Below are 26,124 nucleotides of genomic sequence, written 5' to 3' on the forward strand. Positions count from 1 at the left end.
CCGCGTCACGTACTACACACTCTCCCTAGATCACGTGACTATTTCACAGCGAGACACACACTCAGTACTAGACAATAAGCTCCCAGTTACAGCACGTAGGATACGCCCCTCTTCCATCCGGACGTCGCCGCCGCTCCCAACCAATCCACAGGCAGAATAAGGCTCTTTAAAAAAATAAGTCCCGACGATGGTGTGGCAGTCAGCTGTATGTAGATTCATCCGCCCATGTAAACACAAGGAGTGGATCCCTCAGTTGGAGGCAGTTGGTCGCGGTGGAATTAGATCTGTCACTTGTGAGATGCTCGGCCAATGGCTGCTGGGGGGCGCGGCCATCGGGCACCATTAGAACATGCCATGCGATTAGTATGATATGAAGGCCCTAATTAACATGGTGCAGCTGGCTATAAAGAGTTCTGCCTAAGCAAGAAACAGTCACGGGGTCCTTCTGTACAGCAGCGTTATTCTTAGGATCACTGTTACACAACGTGCGCAGTAATGTAGACCGTGAAAAAAATCCACGTGCTATAAAAAACAAAATATTATTTTTCGGACATCAGCCGCATTATTAAATTAATCCCACACTGAAGTTAGTAAATCACCTGCTAGTGTACGAGCTGCGGCTATCATTCGATTACAAAAATCCCCGATCCGTCTATAGAGTGTATGAAGGTGACTGCTGCTGAGTGTTTCGGCGTCACTGAGTGAGGACCTGATAGGGAATGTGTGGCGACCGTAAGTCTCTGTTAGTGCAATAACAACTAATGAGAGACAGAGACCCCTGTTGGCGTGATCCGAGCACACAGTGGAACTACTTCTTTCTGCCCCCCCCACCCCTACTCAGCGGATGGACACCTTTCACCTCGCTGTGCTTCCTGCGGCCTCGCTCTCTCGTTCACTGTCGGTTGGTTCCCATCGCTCCGCCTCCCTCGCGGACAGCTCGCCCGGTCTCTCACCCTCTCCGTGTGTCCCGCGGCCCTCCCTCTCTCCTCTGCCCGGGTGGGTGTCCCGGCGAGATGGAGTTTGTGCCCCCACCGGAGTGTCCGGTGTTTGAGCCTAGCCGTGAGGAATTTGCTGACCCCTTTGCGTTTATCAGCAAGATCCGACCGATTGCGGAGCGCACCGGTATCTGCAAGGTCCGGCCGCCGCCGGTGAGTATGCGGACGGGCCGAGGGGCACTAGTCGTGGTAGTGGCGATCATTACATGTCCTGTGGAACTGTTACTATTTGCCCCTGCCCCCTGCTTACACCCAGGGGAGGGGGACGGTGGCTGCACAGAGCTGCTGGGGAGCCCCGGAGCCTGGCTGACGAGGATAAACACATCTCTCTCTCCCCCCTCCCCCGCACACACTCCTAGCACATACCTACATAGAGCAACCAGAGCTGGGATTTTGGGGGGGGGGGGGGGGTGATGATGATGATGTGAGGACCCCCCCCCCCCCCCCTCCTCCCTGGGGTGTGAATTCGGATTACCACAGTTTGACTGAGGTGTAAACTCCCGGAAGTATGTATGTGTGAGATATTTAGATATATATTTTTAGTAGTACTATTTTCCGGGTGTAGGGATAGCTCGGGGGGCCTACAGGAAGTATTCAATATGGCGCCCGAGACCCCAATCCTTTGTGTGTGCAGGGAGGGGGGTCAGCACCATATCATACTTGACACCACAGAGGGTGACACCACATCACCACGCTGCTTAATAGCCTTTTTCTCTCTCTCCCATTGCTGCCTAAGGTCAGTGCACACGACTAATATATTCTACTATTGCTTAGAAGTGGAACAAAGGCATTTTTTGGGGGGGGAGGGTGGTAGGTAGGAGAGAGTGGCCAAGTGCTCAGTGGTGAAATGTAAAACCACCATCAACAAGAAAAATGGGTCAGAGTTGGTGCTGGAAGATGGAGAACATGGTGGTGGCTGCTTTGACACACACACACTGCAGTTGTGGTTCTTTCATGTTCAGCTTTTTTGACGGGGGTGTAGTGCTACTGCTATACAGCAACTAGTCACTAGTAGTCTAGTGGAAAACTACATAGCCCTTGCCATAGGTGCATTGGAGCCCAACTATAGTCTTCTTTTGAGGCAAAAAACAGCCCATATGCTTTGTTGATGAGAAGGGATAATCATGAAAGGAGGATGGTTGCCTACTGTGGAAGGGGAGGGTATTTATGGGGTGGGAGTGGAGCATACTCTCCTGTTGCTGTTCTTAATGGAGAAAGGGGACTGACATGGAAGACTTGCTTGTCACTGTCATCCTTGTAGGCACTATACCAGGCAAACATTATGAATCTAATCATTTCAAGTTATATATAAATCACATTACTGTATAAATCATAGTAACCCCCATTTTATTTGTACTGCACAAATCTGTGGAGCAAATGTATTAACTTAATATTTAATTTTATCAATCGATATTGTGGTTTCACCATGAAGCCATGCTAATCTTGCTCAATCTACTTTTGATAAAGATGGCATTTGCAGTTCTCATTTCAGCAACTTTTTTTTCCCTGAGACATCACTTAGTTAATTCATTTTGGAATTTCTTTAAGTGTGTTATATGACATATTGATGTCTACTAGGTGTTTACCCTTTCTTACCTTATGAATCACAATCCTTATATCGTTTCAATAATATTGTTTTTTTTCTTTTTTTAAATCTCATTACACAAGCAACAGCCTGAGCTCACACCCATGTCAGCCATTTTTAAAACTTCTGCAAGCCCAGAGATCAGAATGTCCTGTTGTGTACCATAATTATGTAAAATTCCTATAACCTGTTATGTTTGTGAGGGTAAGGTATTTTGTTTATCTTTGGAGGTTGTTGCTGTAAACTAAATTGGAACTTTTAAGTTTCTTTTTGCTTTTAATCACCATGTCACTTGGTGGACATCCTCTAATGGGTAAGGGATAATTTTGTAGTTTTTGAAGCTAACAATACCCGGCGCTCTCTAATAAATTTGTATATGTTGAAATCCTCAATGGGTGTAGTATGTAATACCACCGTGCCTAACCCCCCCTCCCCCTAGCCTAAACCTAACCCTCCCTGGGGGGTGCCTAACCCTAACCCTAAGTCCCCCGGGAGCCCTGACACCTAAACCCCCCCCCCCCCGAAAACTATCCCGATGCTGTCCCCGCCCGGCTTACCTTTGTTCGGTATGCCGGGGGGTAGGTCTAATGACAGGCGTCCGGATTTCGACGCCTGTCATTAGTACCTTGCCGGGATTTGACAGTCGGGAAGCCGGCGGTCGGCATTTCGACCGTCGGCTTCCTGACTGCATCCCCCTCTAATACAGTGGTTCCTCAAACTCTGCCCGCAGGACCCCACACAGTTCACATTTTCCAAGTCACCTAGCAGGTGCCCAGGTGTATTTATTACTCACTGACTTATTTTAAAAGATCCATAGGTAAAGCTAATTATTTCACTTGTGATTCTGTAAGGAGACCTGGAAAACGTTCACTGTTTGGGGTCCTGAGGACCGAGTTTGAGAATCTGTGGTCTATTACATATTATACATTCTGCTCATCTTCCATGGTAGAATTTGATTTTTGTACCTTTTTATATACTTTTAAGAGGGAAAACTAATTTGTTTTTGCTGTTCATAATTGTCTTCTGTTACTTTATTTTCTCATGTGTAAACAATCATGTTGTGTTTTATTTAAAAATTTAACATTCTCTGCTTTTGCAGTTTTTTTACAATGCTGCAATCTTCAATGATTTGCCTATTTACATCTACTTGCATTAAGGTGTTTTATAGTGCTGCAAATAAACCTGCTTTGACAATTACCATGGAAATAGTGAGGATCTGGTAGCTATGTTGCGGCATAGGGAGTAGACTGAGTGACTTTAGGAGCTTTTGTGTGTAGGATAGAAATGCCTCCTCAGCACAGGATTAGAAAAGCTCCACATTGCCATTGTAGTGAGATAGGGTTGTTAGTCTCTGTTGTCTTGTCCTTTTTATTAGTGGTCAGGGTTATGTGGTAATCTGAGTGGGTCAGATCCCAGCCTGCTTAAAGGATTGTAGTTTCTAACACATCCATGTTTTCTGCTTGACTGTCCTCCATCTTTCTCCTTCAACACTGTCCACCATTTTACACAGACAAACATGCAAGATTGAAGCAGCAGATATGGTTACTTCATACTACAACAAAAGTTAGCTACATTTTAAACTTCTGCTACTTTTTAATACCAAATTTATATAAATGTATATAAAGTGAGAATTGTTGTATTAAGGAGCATATGAATCAAAGCTTGATGTGAGATATATGACCAACCAATCAGCTTCTAACTTACATTTTGCAGGCTGTGTTTAAGAAATGATAGTTTGGAGCTGATTGGTGATATATATTTCACAATTTTATCTCTCATCAAGCTTTGATACATATGCCCCTAAACCTCTGTGTGTGTGTGTACGACTTACTGTAATTGTGACCGTTTCAACTTAAATATCGAGATTTGCATCCCCTTTTGTGGTACATTTAAATATTGTGATAAACTATGAAAACATGTAAAGTATATTTCATTGTGTACATAGGCTATTGGATAAGCAAAAGTATATATAAAATTAAACTTCTTTCTAAAAAATAATTACTCTTTCATATCAAACTTTAGAAATAAAAAATTATAAACCAAATAATATTGTATTCTGCATATTGTATGTGCTTTTGGGCTAAAATAAACATACACTTAGGTTTTGATAAATTTACTGATACAATCCCATGTGAGTTTCATTTCAAATAATATTTAGAATTTTAGATGTCTTTTATTTTGCTTGCATAAGATCCTTTTTGAGTAGATTTTGATTAAGAAGCCTATGTATTAAAAATTGACACTGCCGCGATTATTAAGTCTGTTGGGCCTATGTACTAAAGCTTTGAGAGATAAAATTGTGAGAGAAAAAGTATTAACCACTCGGCTCCTAACTATCATTTTTCAAACACAGCCTACAAAATATAAGTTAGAAGCTGGTTGGTGATTTATATCTCACAATTTTCTCTCACATCAAGCTTTGATACATAAGCTCCTGTATTGTGATGGATATTTTCATTTTGATGCAAAATAGCCCCGCAATGTACTAACTAACCCGAAGTGACAGCAGTAGTGATAACTGCTGTCCCTGTGAGTTACATCCCCAGCATATTGGAGGAGTGTTTCACTTTTGTGAAAGACTCCTCTGGGTGAATCTGACACTGCGCATGCACACAATGTCAGATTCTGGAGCTGGCTGGAGACTGCCTCAATAGGCTTAGAGCGGTTTACGCCATCTTCACTTTTTGGAGCTGGTGTATAAGGGTCAGAACGTAGTGCCAATTGATGATAATGGAGACCGCGGTCTGCAGTGCTAATTAGTCTTCTGCAGGAGATTTCTGTGAAATCTGCATTATGCTGGTAGCCTATAGCGACAATTTATAAAATTATGTAGAAACTGCCTGTTTGTATTTCATTTAAAAATGTTTGATAAATAGGCCCCTACATTTGTCCTATTTCAAATAACTAAAGTTGAGTGAAAACTTTAGTCTTCATTCTAGCACCCTTAACCTGTCACAACCCGTGCAGTTCCTCTTCACTGCCTGGGGTGTTGCTATCTGCTCTGGTGCTTCTAGCACACTCTGGTATGTATGTCAGCAGTTTATTGGGTTGACTAAATTCACTAAAAGCACCAGAGCAGGTTAGTTACACCCCAGGCATTGCATTGTTTCTGACAAGTGCAGGGTGCTAGAATGAACACTAAGGGGTCGATTCAATTGTGGCACTTCCCCTGCTGGGTGTCTATGTGAATAGACATCTGGCAGAGCAAATAAAATTTTGCTCAGTTTGGACGCCGAAAGCTGTGGGGGGTGGGACATTTCTTCTCGCAGTCTGCTGAGGTGCAAGAAGAATTGTCTAAAGTCCCATTTTTTGGGCTCCCTGACAGTGGTTTGGGTGCCCTAACCTCTTCTTTAGACGGGTTTAGCTAATGTGCGCAGCTATTACCTGGTGCTTGTGGGTGCGGTAAATAGTAATGGGCACCCAAATGGAGAAACGCTTTAATCGCTCAGTCGGGCACCTATTCGCATAGAGGCCCAGCAAGGGGCGTGCGCCACAATTGAATCGCTACCCTTGGGGGAATTAAGGTTTTTTTGGGGCGCGTCTTAACTAATGGGCATCTATCAGAGCAATTCAATTATTTCCCCGATAGACGTCCATTAGTGTTTTAACACGCCCAAAAGCGCTATGTTTAGACTCCCAAAATAGCTAAACCTGACTAAACTCCTGGTTTGGGCTTCTAAACTCCTAGTTTGGGTGCCTAAACTATGGACTTTGCACACATTTTTTTCTCGCACCTCAGGAGGCTGCGTGAAAAAAATGTCTGTCGCAACTAATGGGCGTCTATCAGACAAACAGTTGAATTGCTCTGATAGGCGCCCGTTTCAGATCGGCTGTATCCGAAGACGGAGCATCGGTCATCTGAATGAATTTAAAGATGGGTACAAATTAGATCACTGATGTCAAACTTGCGGCCACCCAGCTGCAGTGGAACTACACATCCCAGCATGCACTGCCGCAGTTTTGCTATTAGTGCATGCATTAACTGTGGCAGGGCATGCTGGAATATGTAATCCCACAACAGCTGGATGTCCACGAGCTTGACACCCCTGCATTAGATGATATGTCGCCAGTTCCGGTAAATCGGGCCGACATATCGTCCACAGCGGCAAATGTGTACCCACTATGGAAGACCATGCGCGCTCCCGGGCCATTCCGTCTGCCCTATATGTATGCATGTTGGGCCCAGGTGAATTGGGTACACACATCGTTAAGTGTGTACCCAAGTTAAGGCTGCTCAGAAAGGCCGCATCATCTGCTCTACCAAGATTAGTAAATCTACACTACCGTTCTAAAGTTTGGGGTCACCCAGACAATTTCGTGTTTTACATGAAAACTGTCTTATTTATCAAATGAGTTGCAAAATGAATAGAACATATAGTCAAGACATTGGCAAGGTTAGAAATAATTATTTTTATTTGAAATAATAATTTTGTCCTTCAAACTTTGCTTTCCTCAAAGAATGCTCCTTTTGCAGCAATTACAGCATTGCAGTTTGGCATCCTAGCTGTTAATTTGTTGAGGTAATCTGAAGAAATTTCACCCCACGCTTCCTGAAGCGCCTCCCACAAGTTGGATAGGCTTGATGGGCACTTCTTGCGTACCATATGGTCAAGCTGCTCCCACAAGAGCTCAATGGGGTTGAGATCTGGTGACTGCGCTGGCCACCCCTGTACAGACAGAATAACAGCTGCCTGCTTCTTCCCTAAATAGTTCTTGTATAATTTGGGGGTGTGCTTTGGGTCATTGTCCTGTTGGAGGAGAAAATTGGCTCCAATCAAGCGCTGTCCACAGGGTATGGTATGGCATTGCAAAATGGAGTGATAGCCTTCCTTATTCAAATTCCCTTTTACCTTGTACAAATCTCCCACTTTACCAGCACCAAAGGAGCCCCAGACCATCTCATTACCTCCACCATGCTTGACAGATGGCGTCAGGCACTCTTCCAGCATCTTTTCACTTGTTCTGTGTCTCACAAATGTTCTTCTGTGTGATCCAAACACCTCAACTTCGATTCGTCTGTCCATAACACTTTTTTCCAATCTTCCTCTGTCCAATATTTGTGTTCTTTTGCCCATATGAATCTTTTCCTTTTATTGGCCAGTCTCAGATATAGGCAGAGTGAGTGGCAAAGAAAAAGCCATAAGGCCAGCATCCCGGAGTTGCCTCTTCACTGCAGACGTTGACACTGGCGTTTTGTGGGTACCATTTAATGAAGCTGCCAGTTGAGGACTTGTGAGGCGTCTATTTCTCAAACTAGAGACTCTAATGTACTTGTCTTCTTGCACAGTTGTGCACCGGGCCTCCCACTTCTCTTTCTACTCTGGTTAGAGGCTGTTTGTTCTGTTCTCTGAAGGGAGTAGTACACACAGTTGTAGGAAATGTTCAGTTTCTTGGCAATTTCTCGCATGGAATAGCCTTCATTTCTAAGAACAAGAATAGACTGTCGAGTTTCACTTGAAAGTTCTCTTTCTGGCCATTTGGAGAGTATATTCAAACCCACAAATGTGATGCTCCAGATTCTCAACTAGCTCAAAGGAAGGCCAGTTTTATAGCTTCTCTAAGGAGCAAAGCCATTTTCAGCTGTGCTAACATAATTGCACAAGGGTTTTCTAATCATCCATTAGTCTTCTAACGAGCTTAGCAAACACAATGTACCATTAGAACACTGGAGTGTTGGTTGCTGGAAATGGGCCTCTATACACCTATGTAGATATTCCTATAAAAAACAGACATTTGCAGCTAGGATAGAAATGTACCACATTAACAATGTATAGAGTGTATTTCAGATTAATTTAATGTTTTCTTCATTGAACATAACAGTGCTCTTTCAAAAATCAGGAAATTTCTAAGTGTCCCCAAACTTTTGAACGGTAGTGTACATCGGAAGATGCAGACACTGAGCTTGGCACGCCTCGACGTGTTCCCATTTATGAGAACACAACCAGTCTCCAAATGCAGCATCATTGGTGGACATGGCACACTGCGTCTCTGGTGCATGTCCAGTTTTAAAAAATGCATAAATATTGCCTAAGCGTCCACCTCTCCGCCCCATAGTTAACTTTTTTGCTGCATAGGACTAGTGAGAGTAGTCTTCCTCATATACCTTAAGAATGAGAAAGCTGAATCCCATTCATCCTCCACAGCAGGCGGGGATACCAAAGAAAACAAAATGCATTCTTCCCCTCACCGGTCCTGGTGACTGGTTGAGACTCCTGGCAGCTGGTAATGCACATTGAGAAGCACTGTGTTGCACACATGCTTGAACAACAGCACTTTAGTAAAAATTGAGTAGGAGAGGGTTAAGTCTTTCTTTTTCACCAATGGTAGAGCATAAAAAGGTGTTTGTACCATTGTTTGAAAGCCGTTGTTCCCATCTTTCAATCTGTGTGTCCCCATAGATATTTTTGCCTGGTTATAACCAGGCAAAACCCCCTGCACTGTGTAAAAATCATGGGGGCCGATTCAATTCAGTGAGATGTGTTGTAATGTGAGGAAAACCCTGAGATGCCGGCAGGCATGATGTGCCATTTCAGAATGACAAATCACATCCAATGATTTTAATTTAGCCACCCATATAGAGTCCAGAGATGGGGCAACATCTCCCCTAACCTGCTACAAGCAATTTAAGGGTGCTCATTTTAGTAAGATAGGGTTCCGATATGTTGGATTATGGGGGCCCCTTAAACTGGGTACAAATTTAATGATGTGTACCTAGCTGACCTATCGTGCAGTGGGACCCGGTGGCATACACGCTTGCCGATGCCAGGAGAGAGGGCCCACGCTGCTGATGTCGCCCGGTCCGATGTCCGTGACTATGCATGGGAGCACGCATAGTCAGTGACATTGAGGGTACCTACTAGACAATGTTGCAGACCGGATCGGATGACATATCTTCTAGTGTGTACGACCATAATTACTTATTGCGTACAGTAGTTATCACCAGATATTGTTACACTGTGTTTCGGAGAATGTTTTCTGTATATAACGGAGGTCTATCACGCCCTTAATTACACTGAAAATTGCTGAAAAAGTACAAAACAAATAACAAAATTCACAGATAAGAGGTGATCTAAAGCCCAGTCCATTTCCATCTTGTTTCAAATAAAATAAATGGTACATCTTCTAAATAGGTATGTTGTCTAGTTTAAAGAATGGTTTGCCTAGTTCAGTGGTCGCCAAGCTTAATTGTGGTGTGAGCTACTCCAGAATAATGAAACTACCTGAAGAGCTACTAACATTAAAAAACAAATTGGCCAATAACTGAAAAATTGAATATCATTTAAGGAAAATGAAAAAATGTTTAATAGAAAACACAATGCAATTAATAGTGATATCGTTGCACATTTCACATTTAATTACCAGCTCCAAGGAGGTAAGTGCAGTAGAGGAACAGAAGATATAGGCAGGGCTGCTGTGTGATATTTCCCGGCAGGGCCAGATGGGAATCATTCGCCCCAAATGCAGTCAACTCCTGTTATGTCCAGACAGTATCCGTAACATATTGTACCGCCCTACGGCATTCACCTGACGTGCGTACCCATGGTTCCACCCACCGCCTTGTCAGAGGTTGCTTCCTCCTAGTTGACTCAGGAGTAATGCAGCTAGGAGAGCTACCCAAATTACGGCCGCGATCTACCGGTAGCTCGCGAGCTACGGGTTGGAAACCACTGGCCTAGTTGGACTGCCATATTATTTATGCACATTGGGGTGGGGGGGGGGGAGTTCATTGCGGCGTTGTAATTAGTGGGCACCTGCCAGAGCAGTGCAGGTTGTTGCTCTGTTTGGGCACAAAAGCCACAGCTGCATACATGTCTTGCTTGCAGCGTCCTGAGGTGGTGAGCAGAAAAGTGTGAAAAGTCAGTGGTTTGGGTGCCCTAACCAGGAATTTAGACGTGTAAAGTGGCTAAACCCAGTGTATTTGGGCGTGATTAGACTTTTTTTATTATTATTATTATAATTTATTTATATGGCGCCACAAGTGTTCCGCAGCGCCTTACAAAGTACATGAACAAATAAGTAACCAGCGACTTACAGTACAAAGCAGGACATGGACATGTATAATAAACATTGCTATATTAGCGACCTTTACGCCCACATAAGCAGCTGAGTGTTGGTTGCCCTAGTGGGGAGTAAGAGATAAATTAAATTACAGTAGGGAGAAGCACAAGAGGGTAGAGGGACCTGCTCGAAAGAGCTAACATTCTTTAAGGGAGGGGCAGACGAACAGGAGTGATACAGATGGGGTAGGTGGGGAGGAAGGAAGATGTAGCAGCAAGTTAGGATGAGAGCTGGAAGCCTTTTAATGAAGTAGTGGGTCTTAAGTGCTCGTTTGAATGATTGTAGAGAGGTGCAGAGTCTGATGGGGAGAGGAAAGCCGCTCAGGGGCGCCATTGTCTACTTGTTCATATTTTCACTTTATACAAGAAGACTAATAGAAAATCTTCATAAATTCTTCTTCAACTCTGTGATAGAGTTGCTGTTATGACACTGAGGGGTATATTTACTAAAGTGCAGATTTTTAGAAGTGGAGTGTTGCCCATAGCAACCAATCAGATTGTAGCTATTTTCTTGTAGAAGGTGCTAGATAAATAAGTAGAATCTGGTTGCTATGGGCAAGAACTCCACTTCTAAAGACCTGCCCTTTAGTAAATATACATCTGAGAGGGAGGAGCATAGTTTTATTGGGGAGTTTTCTAAAAAAAAATAAAAAATAATGGTCTGCAGCCACCAAATGGAATGTGAACAGTGGGGGTCATTCAGACCTGCTCGCGAGCGGCAGTACGCTCGCAAGCGGGTCGATGTTCCCCACTGCGCATGCGCACGACGGAGGGAGCTCCGTCGTGCGCATGCGCGAGACCCGGGGAGCGACGGGCTTTCCATCGCTCTGGGTCTCGCACCAAAGGGGGCGTGCTGTCGATGTTGATTGACAGCACGCCCCCTTTGGTGGGCGTGCCTGCCAGACGGAGGCGTTCCCATGGGAACGCCTACCGTCTGAAGCCGGCCCCACTGACATGTCAGTGGGAGTGATTTTGGCTCTGATAGAGCCAAAATCACTCCAGGGCTAGTGACAGGGAGACCCTACCGCAGGGTCTCCGTTGCAAGTCCGATGGTCGCGATGGTCAAGACCATCGCGACCATCTTATTGGCCGCTCGCATATGCTGTGGGTGGTCACCCACAGCTATGCGAGCGGCCAGGAGGCCGCTCCATTTTCATGGAGGAGGGCCCTGATTCAGAGCGAGCGCTCTGGTTAGAGCGTTCAGCTCTGAATCAGGCCCAGTGTTCACTGGCATGGCATGGCACGAAAACCATGTGGTTTTCTATAGTGTTTTGGATACCAGAAAACTAAATAAAAAAAAAAATCCTTTTATACAAAGTGCGTGTCCCTAGCTCTCCCTTTACAGTCATCCAATAAGAACCATGGACATCTTATAGATGTGCTGCTAAGATCATTCACGACAGGAAAGTGTCTCCAGATATGGGCAATTTTGGCAAAACTAAGGTCCTAAAGCATACTTCTGTAAGCTACCATTCCTGTATATACATTGTTTATCTAACCTTGTTTGTAAGAAGATATACTGGGCTAAACACGATTCAATTTTTTTCTGTAGGACTGGCAACCTCCATTTGCTTGTGATGTGGACAAACTGCACTTCACCCCACGGATCCAAAGACTTAATGAACTTGAGGTATTGTGTTTTTCTTCATACGTTAGATATTTACTAATTAATGTTAGACTTCCAATCTCTGAGCTAAGAATAAATGCTAAAATTATGCAGTTATGTCCCATTAATTGGTGTATCAAATAATGCAACGTAAAATATATATGCTATTCAAGAATTCTATAATCCTTATATAGGTTTCATGTTCATGGAAATATGCAATACTAGGGCACGATTCGATTCAGCGCGATGTAAATAGCACCGGGAAATAGCTCCCGGAGCTATTCAATTCATCGCGCTGTTAGGTCAGGGAAGGCTCGTTATCGCGCCTTAAACAGGGTGTTTAGGCGCGATAACGGGCATTCCCCGACCTAACTTCCCGGCACGAGGCTGTTTTCCCGGCGCTAAGGGTAGAAAACAGCCTCGCGCCGGTACTTTTGTCGGATTTCTTCTCTCATCCCCGGAGGGATGAGAGAAGAAATCATTAGTCGGACTTGTCAGCGCGGTGTATTGAATAGCTCCGGGAGCTCACTCCCGGAGGTATTTACTTCGCGCTGAATAGAATCGAGCCCCTAGTTAGCAGCCAGTCAAAATGACAGGACATTGTAACACCCGCGAAAAGTCCTGTTTGAGCGCGCAAACGTTCAGTTATTTCTGCTCACCAGCTGCGAGTAGAAATGTCAGCGCCGGTGGCTGTGCACACCCGAACAGAGTAACAATTGAATTTCTCCGTCAGTCGCTATCTAGTGGCCGCCAGCGCAACACACTTGAATTCCCCCCTTAGAGGTGAGGAGCAGCTCCAGTTGTGTGGCAGTGTAAATCGAAATTACAATAGCTGTATAAAGTGGGGGCATTTATTTACTTAAATTGGAATTAAGCCTTGGGGAAAAAAATCTTTTGATTTCTTTGAGTACAGTTACTTACATTGTCTTGTCTGTCTTTGATTGTTAGGGGAAAAACTCCCCTAAATTAAATAATTGTGGAAAAATTACACCCATTTTATGGCACCCATTTTTCTCAATGAATGTAATCCGTGCACTAGCAGTAATATATGCTTCAGTAATTTATATAATAAGTCTTCTTTACCTAACAGCTTCACACTTTTTAAAAGTAAGTCAACAGCAGCTTGTTTATTGTAATGTTCTTTGTGCTTTACATACACTACAGACTGATAGCAAAGTCAGGAAGCTACAAAACTGATTTGTCTGTATAATACATCCATTTATAAAGTTTATATAGAGCTGCATTGTGTTCTGGTATTAAGGACATGCAGACTTACAGACAAATTCTTGCATCCTGATATTCTGAATGATCAGAATTTCTGGAAATATTGTGTGTTGTTGTATTTAGTGCCTAATTCAGAGATTTCATACAATGTCAGTGTTATGCAGTTAAGTGATCTTTTGCTTCTGCGCATGCACGAAAACTCCAGGATACCCTTACTGCACATGCGCTATCTAAAGTGTCCAATGTCATTCGCAATTGTGTATGGCATGGCTAACACTTGGGTTCGCGATCCCTGGGCGTATCCTGATGGAGACTGGGGGGAGGTGACCTGAAGTAATATTTCATGGGTGTGTTTAGTAGTGTCATGCTTCTGCATTCCCAATCGTGAATCCAACACTTCAGAGGCCATGCTTAGTTGTTATAACCTAGTATAGTATACCCTAGGCCAGGGGTTCCCAACCATCGTCCTTAAGGCACACTAACAGTCCAGGTTTTAAGGCTAGCCATACTTGAGCACAGGTGTCTTAATTAGTACCTCAGTTATTTTGCTTTAACCATCTGTGCTCAACCATGGATATCACTAAAACCTGGACTGTTAGTGTGCCTTGAGGACCGAGGTTGGGAAACACTGCCCTAGGCTACTGCAAATGTCACTGATGTTGGAGTGAATACAACCTCCATCGCAATTGCACAGACCACAGAGCCTGAAAGTGGGTGTCACAGTGGCCGTACACTCCATCGCACGGTGGAGCACAAAGGGAAAGCTGAGGTAAGCATTCGCATATTTCCGCAACCACTATTGAGAGAGCAGCTGCAATTGTGTCTGCATTAGTGTCCATCTGTGAATCGGCCCTTAGCACCCAAATGGGAATCAAGTGTTTATAATTTTAGACTGCATAAATTTCATTTTTGAAGTGTGTGGATCATTTGGCATCTGTATGCAAAGGTTGCCAAACTAATTGCAAAGTGAAAGTGAGCGATGGAGGACCTATTTTAAAAGTTACCTAAGCCTGGAAATGAGAATTTTCAGACATGAACAATGAAGAATATATTTTTTTTGTCAAGATAAATATTTGGGATGAGAACTGAAGCTGTTAAAGCACCAAATTAAATAAAATAAAAAAAGTCTTTAATACAAAGTGCATGACCCTAGCTCTCCCTTTACTGTCATCCAATAAACCCACCATGGCCCTAAAGCTGGGTACACACTTAACGATGTGTACCCAGCCCGGTGTCTTGTGCGGCGGGACCCGGCAGGGGTGCCGGCATCGGCAAGTGCATACACGCTTGCTGATGCCGGCAGCGATGGAACGACAATGCAGCATGGCCCCTGCTGACGATGTTGCTGACGACACACAGATCGCGCATCGTCCGTTACATAGTGGGTACTCCGGTTTCAACTCAAGATCCAAAAATATACTTGTACTCTAGGTTAATTGGCTCGTGACACAAATGAACCATCGTGTGTATATGTGTGTGTGTGTTTACATGTGGTAGGGAATATAGATTGTAAGCTTCACTGATGTAAATGGCTAAAATATACTTCGTAAAGCAGTGCAGAATGTGTGTCCTTTATAGATAACAGTTAATAAAATAATAATAAACATAAGATCATTTTGTTCCAGACAAAAGTCTTTAGTGGAAGCAGATGAATCTGTGCAGATCCTTAAATCATATAAATGTCTGGATATGACCAAAGTGTTTTCAATTTATTGATTTTTAATAATCAAAAAACTGATTTCTCTCATTTCTGTCCAAAAATAACCTGCCTTTTAAAACTCAGATGTAACACATTTATTTTCTTCATCAAACTCCATTATATTCTCTCTAAGAATATAACATCCTTCACTCTCCCTTCAACTCATCCCTTTGAGCTTATTGCAGCCCTATTAATTAACTCCCCTCTTAACACTCATGAGCTTTATTTTCTTCATACATTGGCTATTACAACCTCATCCTGTCACCATAAAAAACTTTTACACACCTCCTGCAACTATAGTTACTTCTCTCTCCTTCTGCTTTTATTAGCTGGTGACATATTACCAAATTCAGGCCCCACACACATATACAGCTGATTTCCTAGGGAATAATAATCCAGCAAACCTCATATACATCATGTGTCGCCCATCACCCTCCAAAACGCTAAATGTGCATTATGGAATCCACACTCTGTTGGTTACAACTTATCGCTATTTTCAACAACTGCCCCCCCCCCTCGACAACAACTACGGTCATCAATTTCTACGTTCACTTCTCCTGAGGCTGCTGTATCACACCTTAACCAAACTCTAGAAATAGTTTTTGATGAAGTAGCTCCAGCTCCCCATCAATCTCCATGTAAACTGAAATGACAACTGTGGCATTCCACAGTAACAAAACACCTTGGGGGTGATTTCAATTGGACGCAAGGTTTAGTGAGGTAAATAACCTTGAGCCCAATTTTGTATTCCCGCGGGTATGCGCGCTCCTGATACCTGCGGTATTCAATAAATTTCTTTTTAAAAAGTAGTCTCTGGGTTTCCAGAGCGGAAAACCCAGTGGTACGTAAAAAAATAAATACCCATACAGGGGTCTCGGGCAGTGTTAACTTTGACTAAAAGTAATCGTGGACTACATTGTTTTTTGAGGACCAAATTGTAACGATAACAATAATATAAACGTTTTATTAACGAAAATTATAACAAAATCTGTGTTCATTTTTAAATAAGCGACTAATGCTGGCCATACACGCTACAATTATCGGGGCGATCCGCCTGATATCGGCGGATCGCCCCGATAATTGTAGCGTGTGGGGGGGCGACCGAGGGTTAAATATTGCTCGGTCGGGCATGCTGGATTGTCCAGCATGCCCGTCCGATGCGATATTTCCCGGTAAACTGTTGGCCGCATCGGGCAGTGTATGCCCAGCCGCGGCCGACAGACAGACATTTACTGTGTTCCTTCCTACGGAAGGAACAGGGAAATGTCTCCTCCCCCGGGGGCGGAGCGCAGATGTCTGCCGAATCCACTGTGAGAGAAATGTCCCCATTCACAAAGAAAGGTAAAATGTAAAACGAAATGGTTTGATGATCTAGAATGTGACTGGCCTGCACATTGCCCTGACCACTATCCTAGAAACGTCTTAGTCGTTGTTCCACTTAATGCCAATGAGCCTGGCTTTATTGCCTTTCATAGGTGCACAACCTATCTAATACTTTTGTGGCTGAATGGATGTGAATCCCTGCATGTGTTTTTTAACCACTTGCCTGGCCATGGTCTCATTTTACCGACCATACCAGGCCGTGCGTTATCTGATTTGATTGCAATAATGCGACCAGTCATATAAACAGTGTGTGCTGCAGCCCATCTGCTTGCCTGCGATTTCTCCCAGTGTCTTCCATGCTGCTGAGCGGTCAGCACAGCAGTATCCTCCACCCAGCGGCAGCAGAGACTAGCAGCCCTTGGGAAAAAAGTAAATTTACTCCTAACAAATAAAACAACAATTTCTGAGCGGTTTTTAGAAAGTAAATTTGTCAGTTAAGTATTCCCTGAAAAGTGGAGGCTGTTATTGCTACAAAGGGGGAGCCAAATAAATGCACATGGGTTTGGAAAGAGATATTCAACAAACACATATGGGTGTGATGTTCAACTGTCCACAGACTTTGGACCTGTATTGGTATGTACTAGATTACTTCATGAACTGATATTGAAATCTATTTGTAGGTTGTAAGAAATTACTGGTTAGCATATAAAGCAGGGAGCACAAAAAAGTGACTATGTATTTATATTCTTAGCATATGAAGTACACTATAAATTATACAATCTTTTTCCATATTTCTGTACATGACATCATTTTTTGGCCTAATGTTCCAACTAAAGCTATGTGAAAAATAAGTTGCATGACCTCTTCCTAATTCTGTTTCCTCAGGCTCAGACAAGGGTTAAGTTGAACTTTTTGGATCAGATTGCCAAATTCTGGGAACTGCAGGGATGTACTCTGAAAATACCTCATGTCGAACGGAAAATATTGGACTTGTTTCAGCTAAACAAGGTTGGAATTAATACCCCTCTTCCACTCACCAAATTATTTTTTTCTCCTTAAAGTTTTACCCCCCCTTATTTAAAAAAGTCATTTATTTTATTGACAGTTATTTTGGTAATCATATTTTCTTTGTGTTTATCTTTATAAGAGAGGAGCTAGTCCAAAATGACTGTCATCAGTTTGTCATGTATAATGGTGGTGCCACACAGGCCAATCTTCACACATGGCACAAATGTGGCCGATGAATCAGATTGTTTTCAATTAGTCAAATGTGCATGTCTCCAGTCTGGCTACTTCACCGCTTAGTAGGAAGGTCTATTGGTGTAGTTGGTAGATGACCACTAAAGCTGAGGATGGCGCAACCCAGTGCTACACACTGCATGATTCACCGCACGATGGCGCAATGTATCACTATATGTTCCATGTGCTACTATACTGCGTCATTAGAAACATAGAATTTGACGGCAGATAAGTACCACTTGGCCAATCTAGTCTGCCCTTTTTTTTTTTCTCATAATCTCAACCCTATGTGATCCTCTTCTTTCTAAGGATATTCTTATGCTTATCCCAAGCATGTTTAAATTGCTCTACTGTTTTAGATTCTGCCACCTCTGATGGGAGGCTATTCCACTAATCTACTACCCTTTCTGTGAAGTAATTTTTCTTCAAATTTCCTTTGAATCTACCTCCCTCCAGTTTCAGTGCATGTCCTTGTGTTTTAGCATAGCTACCTCCCCTCTTCTTCTTTTGAAGAATTTCTTCCTCCTGCACCTTGTTAAAACCCATGATATATTTGGAAGTTTCTATCATGTCCCCCCTTTCCCTTCTCTGCTCCAGGCTATACATATTAAGATCTTAGTCTTTCCTGGTAAGCTTTGTGATGTAGGCCATGCATCATTTTAGTTGCTCTTCTTTGTACAGTCTCTAATGTATTTATATCCTTCTGGAGATATGGCCTCCCGAACTGAACACCATATTCTAGATGAGGCTGTGCCAATGACCTGTACAGTGCCATTATTAAGTCACCTGAAATAGATCCCTTTCCTTAATACTATATTTAGCTTTTGGGTTCTTGAGACCCAAGTGCATGATTTTGCATATTTTAGCATTAAACTGTAATTTTTATGTTCTTGACTATTCATCTAGACTACCTAGATCCTCCATTTTTCTTACCCCTCCAGGTATGTCTACCCTGTTGCATATTTTTGTCTCTTCTGGAAAAAAAAGCATACTTTCCCTTTAATATCATTTGCAATGTCACCAACAAAGATATTAAAAAGCACTGGTCCAAGTACAGAACCTTGGGGTACTCCACTGGTAACATTTCCCTCCTGAGACTGTACTCCATTTACTACAACTGTTTCCTATTCTGCAACCAAGTTCTTATCCATTTAACTGTCTTAGAATCCGGTCCCAGGCTTTCAAGTTTATCATTCATTGAATCATCCCATCTGATGTGCAACACAGCAGATGGGATGATTCAATGAACAGCAGTCAGGAACATCGCATCCAGTGTACACACTAAACGATGTATACGATATATTGTTCCAATCGCGTTGGAACAATATATCAGACGATAGTCGTATAGTTTGTATCCAGCTACAGTATAGAAGGAAAGTCATCTGCTGACCAGCTTTCTAGCTTTTTTGGAAATTATCTGATAAATCAAGTTGCTAATATTAATCCATGTGTGGTTGGCAAAAGTGTATCTTAACTTTTATGGCATTGCTTTTTCCATTTGACTTTTTTTTTTTCTTTTTTTATATTGCATTTTCTCTTTCACTGAAGTTGGTGGCTGAAGGAGGTGGCTTTGATGTGGTCTGCAGAGATAGAAAATGGACCAAGATAGCTACAAAAATGGGTTTCTCGCCTGGTAAAGCTGTTGGGTCCCACATCCGAGGCCATTATGAGAGAATACTTTACCCCTACAACTTGTTCCAGACTGGAGCTAGCTTGCTGGTGAGTTTGTCATTATAAAGTATAGTATGTTTTATACACAACCATATTTTTACATTAGCACTATATAGAATAGAAAATGGCAAAATGTCATTTTTCACTGACTTGGTCAGTAAATGTGTTTTTATATATATATATATATATTTTTTTTTTAATGTTCCCAAAGTTTGCACAATGTGTTAGTGTACCAAATATTTTGCCTCCTAATCATCTTATGCCGCCTTCTAAAGCAATCCTGTTAATCTTGTTGATTATGATATACCTCTGACACGACACCATGGCAAAGGTTGTTATAGCTTGTTGCAGGGATGTGGGGTAGTGTTTAGCTCTGTTTGCCCCACCAGCCTGCCGGTTTTGTCCATAGTTGTTTTATTCATCTCCTATGGCCACTCCTGTAATCTCATCAGCGTTCTTTACTCCGTTACTTCTATTTGCAGTCCTGGCTTCAGAGTAATGCTCTCTTGTTTTTTTTCTAACCACATGGTAGGGACTAAGCTCAATATCTTCCCACTTTAGGTAAGTACAATGTAGCAAAGTATGCAGAAGCTTCTCCATCTAAATGCTACCACTACTTGCTACTCTTTCATGATCCTTAAGCTAGGTACACACTACACTATTTGTCGTGCAATCATGGTAACTGTGACCATTCTGCATGACTATTGTATAGCGTATACACACAATTCTTAGTTTAATGAAATGTGCGGTCACATTGTCCCATCTGATGTGCCACGCATCAGATGGGATGATGCGATGTACGATGTGGTTTAGTTACATTATCCATGTAATGATATAGCTATATAGATATATTCCATTGGTCAAAGCTGTGCTCTTAGCTCATTATCAGCTGTCTCAACAGCTCCGTCATTTTCTTCTTTACATCAGTATCTGATGCAAAACTGGTTCCCTTGAGAACAGATTTGACTTTAGGGAAAAGAAAGCAGTCACACGCTGCTAGGTTTGGCAAGCATGGAGGGAGTTCTAGCACTGTAATCTTTCTCGGCCAAAAACTGCGTTGTGAGTTGTGTGGTTGCCTTGTCCTCATGGAGGATGAAACCATTTTTTCACAACTGATTCTTTCTGGCAAAGTTGCTAGAACATTTTTGTAGTAATGTTGAATCATCGTTCGTATTCTGAGTCGATGGTCAATTTGAACAATTTTCTAAACTTTATCCACATTTTAATTTTGTTTTTGATGTGCAAAGCCTTCCAGGACGTTCATCTTCGACATCCCCACGACTATCACTAAGTCTTTTGTGCAACTCAAACACACGTGCACGTGACATACAATCTGCCTCAGTTAACATATGGAAAGACTCATGGGCATTTTGTTCAATTTTAAATAAAAATTTTAAGGTAACACGTTGCTCTACTTTTGAACTATGCGTTTTTATGACGCACATGAAAAACACAACTTTTTCAAATGCTGTGTGACAGCAAACTATCTGTGCGAGAGGGGTGTAACTTGCAAAACTTTTTTGGGATAGTCTAAGGTCAATGTTCTCCCACTCCCTTTTAGTAGTTTTTTTGTTTTAATAGCCACACCACGTACCTTTTTTATATATAAAATTAATTGGTCTCTTTGTCCAGTTATGCATTTGGGCACCCCTACACTGTTTAGGATAAAACCAACGCAAGGTGGTCCTGTTGGATCCTGGCCAGGGTTTAGGGGGGGTTAGGGTCCCAGTCAAACCTCCTGTTGGTGTACACTGGGCAGAACTTTGACCTAGCGAGCCTGTTCTGCACCTTCCACTGAATGGATTTGTATGAAAACCTCAGAGGGGTGGCAATTGGTCTGGGATGCCTAACTTAATAACTTGAAGATTAAAACCCGGGCAACGCCTGGTACTTCAGCTAGTATGTGAAATATGTATGTATGTTTGTGTGAGGAGATGTATGTTTGGTGTACTGTCTAATATTGTTAAATGTATGGAATTTTTAAGAATTTCATTCACTGTACAAAGTGTTTGTGTACGTTCGATCTTTGTATTTTTAGGTACAATCTTACAATTTGAAATGAATATTTTATTACAGTGAAATAACTTTTTAATTTCTGCACAACAGGCTCCTGAAACATGCACTAAACTACTCAATTTCATGGAAAATACATCCCTAGATAAGGTATGTACTATTTTGTTATGGAGTGCATGAATTGTAAGCTCTCTAGTTTTAGCGCTCTTTCTTCTTCTTTTTCCATTCTGTATGCACTTGTGCTATCTTATAAATAGTGGTGCTAGTTTCAGCTGAGACTGAGGCAGTGGTATTGTGCCTGAGACTTCTATAATCGAAGCCCTGCAAATACTATGCCTGTCAACCTCTATTTAATTGGTAATTATAAAATGTGTGACCATTGCTATATATCTTTATAATGCAAGCTATACTTTTAAGTATAATATGAAAATATGAACTACATACACTCAACCCAACAGTTAGCTATTTTCTCCAGTATTCCCTCCCTACTTAGTTATACTATTCTACCTTCTGTAAATCCAACCCCTAAATTTCCCTAGCAATTCTGCAGTGCAATGACTTGCAGGAAACTCAACCCTGAAAAATTAACTAATCACTGAGGTACTTGCCCCCATGTTTTACACACCAGTAGGGTGTCTTGCATAAGGATTGTCACAACTGCTGACAAATCTTGTACCTGCTCCCTCTTTGTGCTGTTTCTTGGAATATCTTATGTAACCTGTGCACTGTTTGTACATATACTGTTTACTGATTGTTATATAGCTGTTAATATCTGTGCTTCACTGTAGTCAATGGACCCCATGGTAACAGTGTAACCTCCTTTTAAATTCCTCCCCTCTGCTCTTCTGGAGAGAACATTCTCCTTTTTCTCTATCCTGTCCTATGTCTTAGCCCTTCTGGTTGGCTGTCTATTCTACTCTCCACATGTGCTAACCTCTCTATGCTTCTCCCACTCCTGTATTATCATCTGTTCTGCTCTTATTACCTCAAAGTAGGCTTCACATTACTGTGAAGAGGGAGAAATCACAAGTGGGTAAAAAAATAAGATGCCCATGTTCAGCAGAATATATTATAAAAATAATTGTGAAGAAAGGAAGAGGTGGGTGGGGTAAGCTGCACATTGTCACTGTGGTAGGGTCAAGGAAAAAAGATCAGCTGTTTTTCACCCCACCTTTTTCCAGTGAGCTAATTGAGTTTTCTTCACCTTTGGAAAATGCACAGTCTCCACTGCTGGGATACAGCTCCTGCAGAGCAGTGAATAAACATGCTGATAGTTACTACATAAATACAAGTCAGCCTTTGTCTGTGAGCCTGCTACTTGCACATTTTATACTATTATGAAGTAGCAGATAATGAGAGGATCTAAAGTCTCTGCTCACTAACAGCAAGGTGGGGATCAGAAAGTTATATCTGTGCAGGTAACATTAGAGTAATATTCTTTACAGGCTAGGTAGGATGTCATTTATGTCTAAACATTTGTTAGATGGCTGTAAAAAAATACCAAGGAGCAGGGAAGTTAGTTTGCTGCATCCACCAATTTCCATGTTTTCCTTTTAAGTGTTTAATCCCTACATGCTCACAAATTGTATTACTTACAGTATTTGCTCATTTATTATAGGCCTGTTTGTGTCCTCAACTTTTATTCTTCCTCCATTAAGCTTAAGTCATTTTATTTTGTAGAAACCAACTCTTGCTCCCGATGTGAAAGACAAGGAGTACAAACCTCATGATATCCCACAGAGGCAGTCTGTTCAACCCTCAGAAAACTGCACTCCTGCCAGACGGGCTAAACGTATGAGAGCTGAGGTTAGTGACCGTTCTAAAGGAGCGCATTCTTCATCTCCGTCTGAATTTAAATTGTATAATTTGTTGATTTGAACATGTAATAAAGGCAATGTTTGCTTAACTTGAAGGCTATAAAGATTAAAACTGAACCAGAAGAAACATCAGAATTAAGGCCTCGGACCTTGCGTCGCAGGATGGGATCCACACCCTCCATATGTGAAAATGGTAAGTAGGATTTATAAGACAAACTCTTATTTTGCCTAAAGTTGTTTTGTAATGTATCCATCTTGTAGGTTAAACTTTTTTCTAATATCTTAACAAACTTCACCCTAACACATGTTCTAAGCTTTGAGCTAGGATTTGAGCTAGGCCTTCATGTGGGATTTTCAGTCTTTGTGATGAAACTAAACCGTTCAATTGGCGGAAACCAGATCTCCTTCATTCATGGGGAACACTGGATAAACACTGGGGTATGGAAAAAAAACTGTACAGCATCCTGACTCCTCATAGCAATCAGTTTTCTCTAAGTGTCCAAATTAGCTGGGCACTGTAGGTCAGGCTTTCTGACCTAGCTTGTTTTATTTTTCTTCAAATGTGATGTCATATGGGCTCGATGGGACAGACCCCTGGGGATGCAGGTCCACAATCCTTGCTATGGGAGTCTGTCTGGGGGGGTCCTGCCACTGCAGTCTCAGGTCTGTGTCCAGGTTTCCTGAGCCCCTCTGTGACCATCTAGTTAAGGGGTCTCTGCAGACTGGATGTTTCTTTAGCTTTTGCGGTACCTTTTTTCTGCTGCTGCTCCGGTGTGGACTGAGCTCGGCCAGCATCTGCAGCTGCAGCACCCCTCGCTGTGGAGAGCTAGATGCCAGGGAACATCTTGCAGTCAGCTTTGCTCTCTGGGCCGTGGGAGGAGCTACCTATCTGTGATGAGCACCCTTTCCTGATGGGACTGTCCTCTCTGTTGTGTTTACTTCTGACTGTGCAGCCTTTTTCTTCTTTCTCCACTAGGGGGCACTGACATGATATTGGGTATAGCCTGGAGAGGAGAATCTGGGCACCAAATGGATAATGACAATTACCCATAAGTCCAGACTCCTCTCCGCTATACTCCGCTCCCATCCACTGGACCTCAGTTTGAGTTTGTGCCGGCAGGAGCTGGGCACCAGTTTATAGGTGGTTGCTTTAGGTGGACACCCACAGTTGATTTACTTTATTTTATTTTTTTTCACTTAGATTTTTAGAGTGAGCAGTGTAAGGCGTCCTATAGGACTGCCGCTCCAGCGCCGGTGACCGCACAACTGGCGAATGGGTCAGTGACTTCGGTCGCGGACTACTGAACATCCGGAGCTGCAAGCCGCAGCTGGCGCTCAGTGGGGACCAAGGTAAGGGGGCTCACTGAATGCATGGAGCTGTATGTTCGCGGCTACTACCGCCAGCGTAGGAGACCTCCGGCGGTGCTGGTAGTGGGCTCCCGGTTTCCCGCGCTTCCCACTAAACCACCAGGGATGTAATATGGAACAGGGAGCTGCTTTTTAGCAGCGGTGGCCATGTTCCCTGGGGTTCAGCCAGGCGTGGGGGCAATGCCCTGTTAGCCTTTCCCACCATCCCTGGGGCGCTCTCTCCCTCCGCAGCCAACAAGCCCCAGGTTAGATCCTGCTGAGCAGCTATTTTACCTCATAGGGCGGTATTCAATTAGTTTCGCACCCGCGATAAAGTTCCGCCTGCCGGACTTTTCGTCTACGTTGCGTCTTTTGGCAGTGGAAACTTAATGGTGCGCGTCCCCACTATTCGCCCTATTCAATTCCAAAAGGATGCGAAAATGGCAACACGCGAAGTCAGAACAGGCGGAAAGTGGTGTCAGAATCGGGGACATCAGCCTGTACCCCCAAAAAGATTCAGAAACAATGGAGATCAATGTAGTTGTGCCCGATTAGCCCTAATAAAACTGTTGTACTTAAGTTGGTACAATTGCCTCTAATTAGCGTCTTTGCACAAATGGTGAAGAATGGCATAAAGCAGTATTTTTTGGAGAAAATAAGTAGTCCAGCAAAATTTGGAGTACCTGAAAATGGGTGCAGTTTTAATGAAAGTGAAATACCACCCCCATAAAAGCAGCTCCAACCCCAAAAACACTTGACCCCTTCTTAGAGCACCCCAGAACCTTATTTCGCTTGTTTGCGAACTATTCCCCACTTTGTGCTTTTGCCCCCAAATTCAAAGTACTTTTTTGGGGTGTTACGTTTTTTTTCTGGATTTTTTTTTTGACGCAGTTGTCAATTGGGGGGCTGACTCAAGGGTTCTGAGTGGTTTCCCCACCTTTGCACCCCCAAACAAAAATGTTGCACTTCTTTGCTCCTGCTATTCAGAGGCAAATCTTTTTAGTCTATTACATTGCATTGAGTTTCCACATACTTCAGACTCTGAAGTGTCTTCAGATGGCCAGTGCTTCCTTTAACTCTGACGTTGAGACGTCTTCCGTCCCAGAGGAGGCTACGTCCCCAGTAGACATAGAGGCTCTTGTTAGAGCAATAAAGTACATTCTCCTAGTGGAGGACTCTGAGCAGATCCAAGGCAAAATGGTTATAGAATGTCCGTCTTCTGCGCAGCTAGAAGACCACCTAGCGAAGGTGTGCACTCACCCTAGTAGGCTCTTTCAAGTTTCAAAGTGTGTCTTCCCCTGTGGATTCCCATATTACTCATGTAATTAGGCCATCCCTCCTTTCTATTCCTAATATGATATCTCTTAAAGATCCTAGGGATAGGAAGCTAGAAAATTTCTTAAATTCTATTTGTTAATGCTGGTGCTCTGGCTTGTCCTGCCCTTGCATCGGCTTGGGTGGCTAAAGCTGTCGGCCGCTGGGCAGACACTTTAGAGGATGGGTTTACTTCAGGCACAGAGGTGACCTGGTTTCCTTGGCGCATGTTAG

The 26,124-nt window shown here is 42.9% G+C and overlaps 1 protein-coding gene across 2 annotated transcripts in view; it reads left to right on the forward strand.

Moving 5' to 3' along the window:
* Window positions 1-444: 444 nt before the first annotated feature.
* Window positions 445-26,124, forward strand: part of KDM5B (lysine demethylase 5B) — a 91,349-nt gene continuing 65,669 nt past the window's right edge. For both annotated transcript variants that reach the window (XM_088479423.1, XM_088479424.1), the window contains exons 1-7: window positions 445-1,148; window positions 12,190-12,267; window positions 17,375-17,497; window positions 19,277-19,447; window positions 21,506-21,562; window positions 23,093-23,218; window positions 23,326-23,422. In XM_088479423.1, the coding sequence (XP_088335549.1) occupies window positions 762-1,148; window positions 12,190-12,267; window positions 17,375-17,497; window positions 19,277-19,447; window positions 21,506-21,562; window positions 23,093-23,218; window positions 23,326-23,422 (1,039 nt within the window). In that variant the 5' untranslated portion in view covers window positions 445-761. The remainder of the gene's footprint in view (window positions 1,149-12,189; window positions 12,268-17,374; window positions 17,498-19,276; window positions 19,448-21,505; window positions 21,563-23,092; window positions 23,219-23,325; window positions 23,423-26,124) is intronic.

This window comes from Taudactylus pleione, unplaced genomic scaffold (genome assembly GCF_031769625.1).
Source record: "Taudactylus pleione unplaced genomic scaffold, aTauple2 ptg000232l, whole genome shotgun sequence".
Lineage (NCBI taxonomy): Eukaryota > Metazoa > Chordata > Amphibia > Anura > Myobatrachidae > Taudactylus > Taudactylus pleione.